At 44.8% G+C, this 9936-nt stretch overlaps 1 protein-coding gene across 7 annotated transcripts in view; it reads right to left on the reverse strand.

Annotated features, from left to right (window-relative positions):
* CELF2 (CUGBP, Elav-like family member 2) overlaps positions 1-9936 on the reverse strand; it is a 430555-nt gene that overhangs the window by 165100 nt on the left and 255519 nt on the right. For 6 of the 7 annotated variants that reach the window (XM_010854102.1, XM_010854104.1, XM_010854103.1 and 3 more), the window contains one exon: positions 4846-5042. In XM_010854102.1, the coding sequence (XP_010852404.1) occupies positions 4846-5023 (178 nt within the window). In that variant the 5' untranslated portion in view covers positions 5024-5042. Of the gene's footprint in view, positions 1-4845; positions 5043-5214; positions 5325-9936 lie in introns of those variants that run through there. The other variant, XM_010854108.1, reaches the window with a different exon arrangement.

A 9936-nucleotide genomic window follows, 5' to 3' on the forward strand; every position in this document is an offset into this window, starting at 1 on the left:
CTTTCCTTGGCCCACATTCTGCTCGACTCTTCTGAGCCACCTCAGACTCGATGTGATCGAGACTAAACTGACCACCTGGCTCCCTGTCAGCTCCCACCTGCTGACTCCTTCTCCAGTTAGGCCACAACCTCCCAACTGTTACCGCCCCAAAAGAGTTCTCAAGTCCACTTCCTCCCACACGATCACATCTTGGTCACTTGGTTTCTCCCTCTCCGTTACCATGACAGTGTCCTGTCTAGGCTCCATGGACTCCCTGACACAGGCCACCAGTTTCCTGGCCACCCTCCCTGTTGCTGAAATACCTTCCCAGTCCCTTGGCTCTCTAAGAAATAAAACACAAATATTTTAGCCTGAGATATAAGCTCTATAGGAACTGACCCTAGGCTTCATTTCTAAGCCTCCTCCTCATCCCCTCTTCCTTCATTTTCTATATTTCACATTTTTCTGAACTCTGGGAGAATGCACAGTTCCCAGAACCCAACCTGCATGTTCTCCTCTGCACATCAGAATCAGGCCAGTCCATCTACTTGTATTCAATATTGTCTTTATTTGCTTGTTCAGTCACTAAGTTGTGTACTACTCTTTGTGACCCCATGGACTACAGCACACCAGGCTTCCTTGTCCTTTGTTATCTCCTGGAGTTTGCTCAAATTCATGTCCACTGAGTTGGTGATGTCTTTACTTACTCAAATCTTATTATTTTTTTCAAGACTTGGTAAGGATGCCATTTTGTCCTATTTCTTTAGTTGCAAGTTATTTATCCCTCCTCTGAACCCCTACAATTCAAATATGCTCATCTCTTTCTTGTTTACTCTTATCTCACATTCTCTTACGTCATAGAGACCTGTGTATTTCTTTGCCTCACTGTCCCTATTAGATCTCAGGGACAGTGATGATACTAATAACTGTCGTAACAACCAGCACCACAGTGAGCTCCTACCACAGTCCAGTTCTGTGCAAAGCATGTGATTTCTCCATCTCAGCAACCCACTGGGGGACTGTCTCCATTTCCAGCTGAGATTAAGTAACGTGCACAAGGCCAGCATGTAGTAAGTGATGGAACTAGAAACTGAATCGAGGTTTGCTGAGGTCAAAAGCCATGCTCTTAACTACTATAGAGTATTTCTCACTATCTTTACTCGACCAATAACTGCTCAATAAAACATGCTCTTCCTAGGACCTCAGAGGTGCGATGGTTTACTGAGCCAGGTTCCCCAGAGTTGCTGAGGCTGCTCAGTGAACACATACACTTATGTGAGAGAAGAAACAGTTTAGGTTTCCTTAAAGGATATTTTCAAAGATAGAAAAAAGTTTTTATTCCGCAAGATTAAATAGCACATCACATAGAAAATGAGAGGAAAAACATAATTCACCTGTATTAGGTAAATGCCTGATTCTGTCTCCTTCCTTGGAACCACTGATGTCAGTAATGCAATTCATCAAGGCTACCGTGAAAGCCTTCGATAATTTAAACCATGTTTAGAGAGAGCCTCCAAATTTCTAATTTCTGAGGCTCTGACATTAGCCCCAGGAAAGCAGGACAATTTTACTATGTTAATAGAGTCAGAACCAGTGTAAATGTGGGCTCATTGTTTTACCTATGAACACAAAGATAATGTAAAGTGGTGATGGTTGATCTCCATGTGTAAGCGGCTAAGGGCTGTAATCCTCCAAGAGGAATGTCATTATACAGCTCAAATCCCATCACAACAAACACCGTTACAACAGAGATGTCTCTATAACAAAAACCCTTCCAAGCTTTGGCTGACAGCCCATGTACTTCAAGCAATATTTGATGTGAGACCTGGAGTTCACAGTACTGGGAACTGACCTATATTTGCAAAGGTAAGACCTGAATGATTTCAGCTGTGACTTCTAACCCATGATGCCATGAGTTGTAGTGATGTATAATCTCAACCCAGGAGTACAAAAACTAAGGACAAAGACAGAAGCAAAATCAACCCTGTTCTTGAAGGGCAAAATTCCTGCCTTTCACTTGGGGAACCCTTAGAGAAAGGACCTCTTACCCAATCCTGAAATAAAGCAGACCAAGGGCTTCCCTGGTGGCTCAAGCAGTAAAGAATCTGCCTGCAAAGCAGGAAACGTGGGTTTGATCCCTGGGTCAGGAATGTGACTGACAGGCTAACACACTTTCACTTTCAAGGCTGGATGCAGCCTCATTTCATTGAGAAGTAAGATGGAGTGGCCCATGAAGACAGATGAACTGGGCTGAAATTTCTACTCTGATGCTTACTAGCTGGGTAAACTAGGCTACATCTCTTAGGTTTTTGTGATGCTCATTTTTCTCATCTGTAAAATGTGACTAGGACCAACTGCTTTCAGGATTCCAGTAAGAATTAAATGAGATAACTATACAAAGCTCTTGGAGAATGAAATGGCAACACCCTCCATTATTCTTGCCTGGAGAACTCCATGGACAGAGAAACCTGGTGGGCTATAGTCCATGGGGTCACAAAGAGTCAGACAGGACTGAGTAACTAACACACACACATACAAAGCTCCTAACATAGAGCCTGGTACACAGCATGGGTTGAAAAAAGAGTAAGTCCTCTTACCAGGTCTCCCTTTCTCTCCAAGACTGTGGGCTGATACAAACTATTTTAATGAAGTCAGTTATAAGACTGAGTGAATGAAGTTAAAATATAAAGTCACAAATATAGCCTGGTAAAGATACTGCTCAGAGGAACATGGAGGAAAAGAGAGCAAATAGTATAAGAACTAGGTCAGGCACAGACACTTACTTGACTTAGAGAAAGGTCTTCTTGGCTAAAGTAGAAACGTGTGATCAAAAGCTAAAATGCACGTAACCAGGTGTTGTAACAATAAAGCTTTGATCATTGTGTCAGAAGTCATTTCGAAAAATGCTGAATAAACTGAAATTTTCAAGCACGTTTTCCTAGTCAAGGATGAACTGTGGTTACTGACTCCCAAGCACCGGTTTACTGCCGACAGCCTAGTTTTCTGTGGGGGCTATTCCAGAAGGTGGGAGGGCCCTTCTTAGCTGAGTCCTCAGCTTCAGCCCATTCATTATACTGTCTTTGGACACTGTAAAAATATTAAAACACATTCTAGTCTTTTCCATTTGGGAAATATGTCAGTAAAGAGTTTAGAAATATGATCAATATTAGGGATATGCCCTATTTGTGATATTTTTAACCCTCTTGACTTTGAGATACCTAATTTATATTTTTCAAATTATGGGACAATCAAGTATGTGGTGACAAAATTCTTCTATACATTCTTTTGAAAACACTCTTAGTGTTACACGACAGTTTTTGAGATAGAAAAGGAGAGTCCTATAAACATAATCTGAAGGCATGCCTGTTCACCTTTATAAAATAGATATGATGTAGGGGTTTTACTTTGGCCACCTGATGCAAAGAGCTGACTCATTGGAAAAGACCCTGATGCTGGGAAAGATTGAAGGCAGGAGGTGAAGGGGACAAAAGAAGACAAGATGGTTGGATGGCATCACCCACTCAATGGACATGAGTTTGAGCAAGCTCTGGGAGATGGTGATGAACGGGAAGCCTGGCATGCTGCAGTCCATGGGGTCACAGAGTCAGACATGACTGAACGACTGAACAGCAACAAAGGGTTTCAAAATTTCTCGAACATTTCCAAAAAGTCCTATCAGACCTCAGCATCTACAGGGAACCAGAGATGGCCCAACATTTCTCGGACTCAGAACGTCAGAGTTCCAACAATGACTTAGTAGCCCTTTGCCTTGACAGTAAGAAAGAGGCTCAGAGACGAGAATGAGCTGACGTTCCTGTGTTCAACTAAAGTGTGTGTACAAGCCATACACTGAGCTTACAGGACCTCTTATAAGAGGAAGCAGAGAAAAAAGATAACAAGCCAGACAGAAGTACCGAGGTGCAGGGAAACAGCAACTGTGACGCTCACAAAGAGATGGAGGAGCCCTGGGTAGGAAGACCAGAAGATCCAAAAGAGAGAAACAATTATCGAAGTGAGGTTAAAACATGGGCAGAGAACAGATGGTAGCAGCAGAGGAGATACTGTAAATTCATTTCTACACAGAGCTCACAATGGGTGACTCCAATATCCAGAAGCTTCAACCTGGACAGACGTTTCCAGCCTCTATTTAAGAATGGTGCCTCCCTCCCCATCACCCTCATCTTAAAATGGAGGCAATGACAGCCTCCAGATTGCACACGTGAATCTTAGCACTGCTAAGGGCGTAAACCACAAGCATTTCTGAAGGTGCGCTAACTATTTCAGGCCACTAGGGTGCTACTTCCCTCTCCCCAAAGGCACACTTCATTTAATGATCTCCATCTAGACCTCAAGAATTAATGTCCCTCCTAGAAGTGTACCCTTTATTCCTTACGCCAGTGCTTATTGCTGTTTATAGGGTACTTCAAGATCCCTACAGGCTACGGAAAAGTGAAATGCAATTGTAATTACATGGGCAGTAACAGAAAAGTGGAGGGGGCGGGGGGGCGGGTAGAAAGAGATCCTGAAATGCAAGGCTAAGAAACACTATTCCTCTGGGAGGCCAGCCACTCTGCCCAGAAGAGCCTGCGCTGCCTAGAAAGTGACCTCAGGGAGGAATCACGAGCCTGGAGAGAGGCGCGGCCGCCCCCTGCTCCTCCCTCCCTGCATCTGAGGCCAGCTGGTCCACCTGTCCGGGAGGCAGGCAGGGGCGCTGGGAGGAGCCCGTTGGCCACGGGGCACAGGGGCAGCGGGGCGGGTCTTTCTCACCCTCCTCCCTTCCCGTGAATAACCAGGACCCCCACCCCAACCCCCGCAGGCCTGGACTGCACGCCCCTGACCCGCGCGCGAGCGCCCTGCTGTCTGTACCTTTACTCTGGGGAGGGTTCTGACTCCGGTCCCGGAGGACGTTGATCTGGTAGACGGCTCCGTAAGGCTCAAAAAGTTCTTTCAGCTCCTTTTCTGACCAGGACCGGGGGATCTGTCCGACAAACATCTTAATGGCATCTGGGTCTGGTTGGTCTGAGTGATCCAAAGCGCCGTTCATCTTGTTGGCTGTGCCGTTACTGTCAAAAAGGGAAGCGGGAGCCAGAGTTAGGGCTGCAGGGCGAGGGACAGGAAGACAAAAAATCAAGGGTGGGGTGGGGGCGGGGAGGCGGAAGGAGGAGGAAGAGGAGCACGGGGCAAAGTGCCTAATGAGTCGTGGAAATGTGATGAACTAAAACAAAGCACAGGCACCATTAGGTTGCTCCTCGGCGGCCGCGGCGCGGGCTCTCACTGCAGGCTGCTGTTCGGCACCGCCGCCCGAGCCCGGGGCAGCGCCCCACCGGGTGTCACCCGGGGCGTGGACATCTTGAAACCCGGCTCGGGAGGCAGCTGCAAGTTAAGTGCAGGTCTCGCTCCGCGAGGCTGCCATCAACGCATCCGCAGCGTTATCAGTCTCACACTGGCTCTCATGTGGAAAGAAAGGCAAGGTTGGATTTCTGCTGCCTTTCCCACCACCCCGCCCTCCACCCCTCTTGGAAGGTTTTTGGAAGACAGGAGAGAGGTGGTAATAATAAAGTCACATGAAAAGAAAATGAAACACTTGGCAGTCCGTCAGATGACTAATGCAAGATGCTGGTGATGAATTTGCAGAGCGCGCGAGGCATCCATGTGTGCATCAAATTAGTATGTTGTTGCTGCTCAGAAGAGAAAGTGCTCCAGCAATGCGGCTGGGTGCACCCGATTGGCTACCCACGCTGGAGAAAAGGGCCCTGGCTGGGAGGAGGGCTCCCGTTTAAAAAGCACATTGTTTACGGGACTGGGGCACAAAGGCTTTAATTCAGAGAGGCAAAGGCGATCTCAGAATTGCCTGCTTTGTGATAGGAGGGGGGAAAAAAAAGCAGTCCCAGAAAGTTGAGTTCCCGCTAAAGGACACTGAATATTTCAAATCTTTCACACTCCATAAATTGCTCTCTGTATATCTGACATCCAGATGTTGCACTTGAGTTCTAAACAATCACACGTTTGGGAGAGAAAAGAGTAAGTCTGCCTTTCCTTCTCCCAGCTTCAATAAATATCTGGGGCTGATACAAAGAGCAAAGACCATAAGCTTTTACATATCAATCTTCCTTAATGCTGTTTTCCAAAACCCTCATTTGAAAGACAGAATGCTTGTTTAGAACCTGCAATTCTAGTCACCAACATGTAAAAGGATGATGAAGGCATTCATATTTGCTTGGATCCCTCCACCATTTAAGCTGCAGTAAATAATAAAGCAAAGCCACATACTCTTTTCATCTCCCCCCTCCCCCAATGCACCCTAAAGCCACCTACTCTGCCAAGTGACAAGGCTGACTGCCCTGAGCAGCACTGATTTGCAGTACTAATCCTCAGTCTGTGAAAACATATAAAATGCACTTAAATTCAGCAAACACAGAACCTACAGAGCCATGTTCATGACTGCTCCCCAACCCCAGCCTCTAGCCCAGGAGGCAGAAAGGTCAAGAAATGGCCACAAGGACTAAAGCTTCACTGAAAATGGTCTCTTCACAGTAGCCTAGGGTAACAGTAAGAAGGTTTTCAAAGATCTTAAGTAGGTTTCTTTATTTCAGTCAAAACCCCTCAGAGCACCTTAAATTTGCTGCAAAACTAGGTTAGTCCTGAGCCCTTGGGGAAAAAAAAAAAGACACTGATGGCTAACAAACAACAGCAGTAAAACTTATGGAAAGGAGAAATTCTGAATTCAGTTTAATCCAGAGAGGAAGAAGATGGTAAATACTCTTCAACTAGGTCCTGGCTTCAGTTTGTATTTCTCCTTATCCCTCAATTTACCACTCTATTTTTTTTTTCTTTAATCCTTGAGATAAACAATCAGACTAACTTGAAAGCACTTTCAGAGCTTTCTCTAATCAACCTTATTGTTATATAAAAAAAAATGTTCTACTGAATACAATATTGAGCACAAAACCTTCCTTCAACAATTTAGGTGTAATGTAACGCTTGTTTATATTAGAGCTGGAGCGTTTATCTTCTTCCCATGCACCTCGACTGCTTTTCAAATTGCCCTCCGGGAATTCAATAAACACTTTTAACCCCACAGGGCTGACACTGGCAAGGAGGAGGTGGCAGAGCCCCACGCAGAACAGAATGTAGCGCTCACAGCTCGTTGAGAGCTGAGAGTGTGGCAAGACTTATTTCTGGGACAGGAAGGGCCTGTGGTTACCGCTGTTGACAATCAGCTAGAATGAAGAGAGGAAGGCGTTGCCACAGGTCCCAGCTAACAGAGAACGGAAGTTCAGAACATGGGGCTCCTGCATCTCCTCTGAACAGAGTTAACACAACAGACGGACCAGGTGGCAGCACACTGGTCCTTAAACCTCAACTTAGAATTCTAGAGCAAGTGTTCTTTCATGGGTCTCCAAACAAGGGCCCATTTCTACTTTCTCAAAATAAATAAATAAATACACACTCCCTGGGGTGCATAGGGAGAGAAACCGCGAAGAGGGGCTTATGCTTCACCTTTTGGTCTTTATGTTGGTGACTGTGTATTTAAAATCCCTGCCCCTCAGTCATCCTTCACGGATGCCTTTAGACCTCTTGTGTCCTGATGCCGGCGGGGGTTAGCACTTGGGGTTTGAATCCTGGCACTATCATTTCCTAACTGTGCTGCTCTGGGCCTCAGACTCTTCATCTGTAAGATGGAAACAACAGACTTCACCTCTGTTGAGCCATGTGCTAACTACAGGATGTGGCCCCAAGTTCAAAGTGTCTAATGGTTGTCACCTGTTCCCACCGTTAATCTTTTCTGTGCACTTGTGAAGCACTAGAAATGAGTGACCGCTACAAGTCTACTTTTCAATCCAAAGTTTTTCCTAGTGTGGACTCAAACACAGTTCAAATCCTAAGTAATAATAATAGGCACCTTTCAGTGAGCAATTCTAGACCAGATACCATGCTAGGTGCTTTACATGTATTATCTAATCCTTTTACTATTTCTATGAGAAATTTTTCAGATGCAGATATCTAAGAAATAATTTCCTTTTCTAAGATTACCAGTTTATACATTGTAGAAGCAGAATTTGAACACAGGCCCAATGGGCTCCAAAGCACAGAGTATTTCTAAACCATCATGTGGCCAAGTATTGTATAAGGTCTGTTTTGGGCTGTGAGTGAACAGCTTGTGGAAAATCTATGAGAAGACAAGGCCAAGAGCAAGACCTATTGGTTCCCTGGAATCACGCTGCCAGATAAAAGGCAGCACTAACACAAATATACACACATCTTTCCTCTTTTGGTGTGTGAGAATCAGGGTGCAAAGTATGGAACCTAAGAGTCTATTAAGACTATATTACAACCCATACTTTATCCATAATCACACAAAGCGTCTCCAACTCCGGAGACTGCCTCCCTTTCTACTCCCACAGGATCTCATGAATGAGCACCTCTCCTCCATATCTGAATCCTTCCCACTACCTGGCCATTTTGCAAACAAATGTTTCAAAGGTTTGCATCAAATGCTAAGAGCATGACTATCCATTAACTAAGTCCAACAATGTCTAGCTGTTACACAAACTCACAGCAAAGGCACATCTTCCTGATCGAAGCATCAGTGGTCCTACCCCATTGATGACCCCTGTGTTGCTGAATCCCATGCCCTGGATCCCGATGGTATGTTATCAGGAGCCTGGGTAACTTAGTTCTAACACACGAGCTCCTCCTTCTTTGGACTTCCAACTTTCTTCCCGGCTGATATTCATCTCTACAGAAGACTTAACGACTCTTTTGTCCTCATGGGGCTATAAGCGCTGATACTTCTAAGGAAGCCAGAAATCATGTGTGTGACAGTTAAACCTTTCGGGGTACTTGCCAGAGGCCACAGGGAAATCAATTCGATCTACAAAGAAGGGTAATTATGGGAACAGATACCCCAACTCTCACTAAGACTCTCAGTAACACCTTCTATTTATTGCAATCTGATCTCAGACTTAGGAAATTAGACTAGCTCCCTTCCCACCCTCCCTAGCGATCCTCGGCCCCCAGCACAGGGCAGGAATTAGCTTCTAATTCAAAGATTTATTGACAGCCTACTCTTTGCCAAACAGCTTTTCCAGGTACAGGACACAAGAGCACCACAACAGCTCCACAAAGATGAAATTATTATCCTCGATTTGGAAATGAAGCAACTGAGAGTCATAGAGGTAAAGTGACTTTTCCAATGTCACTCTCCTAAGAAGAGGTGTCTGCAGAATCTGAACACAGTACACAGAATCCGGACACAGTAACAAAGACCAACAGTTACTGCTTAATAGTCTGTGAACTGGGTTTCTTGAGGGTGATGTGTCCTGTGGACTCAGTGGCCGCTGGCAGGCCTGAGACACAAGCCCATACATCTCTGCTACCTACAAACTACGATACTATCCTGGGTGTCAATTCTACTTTTGCTCTTGGCAAAGAGCCACATAAGGTTCCTCCAGGCCAGATGCCACATGGAATCGGACCACAAGTTGGAGGGCACTAAGCCAGCAGGCACTGGTGATATTGATCTCAGAGCCAAGATGAAAATATGATGATGTTGGGGGGAAAAATGATAGTGCTTACTCTTTGCTTTAAATGCTGACACTGACCTACTTCCCTACTCTATTTTCGAGTAGAGAGAACTAGATCAACAGAGGATATGCAAAATCTTCTGAGGTTCCTCTAAGCAGCAAAATATTACAGACATTATAATAACTGATTCAATGCATTCTTATTATTGTTATTAACTCTAGGATGCAAGCTTTTATGAAGCCCAGGGAATGCAGGCTTCTTTTTGGAGAATGCAAACAAAATAAATGACAACTTCTATTATTTTATCTTGTTCCTTGGACAGAAACTTTCTGTATTATATCTCCCTTATCTATACAAAAGAAAGAATAACAAACTTACAAAATGGGTATGAGAAATCCCAAGTGGCTATAAATAATTTTATAAAAGTTG

Source organism: Bison bison, unplaced genomic scaffold (assembly GCF_000754665.1).
Source record: "Bison bison bison isolate TAMUID 2011002044 unplaced genomic scaffold, Bison_UMD1.0 scf7180017864337, whole genome shotgun sequence".
NCBI classification, from domain to species: Eukaryota; Metazoa; Chordata; class Mammalia; order Artiodactyla; family Bovidae; genus Bison; species Bison bison.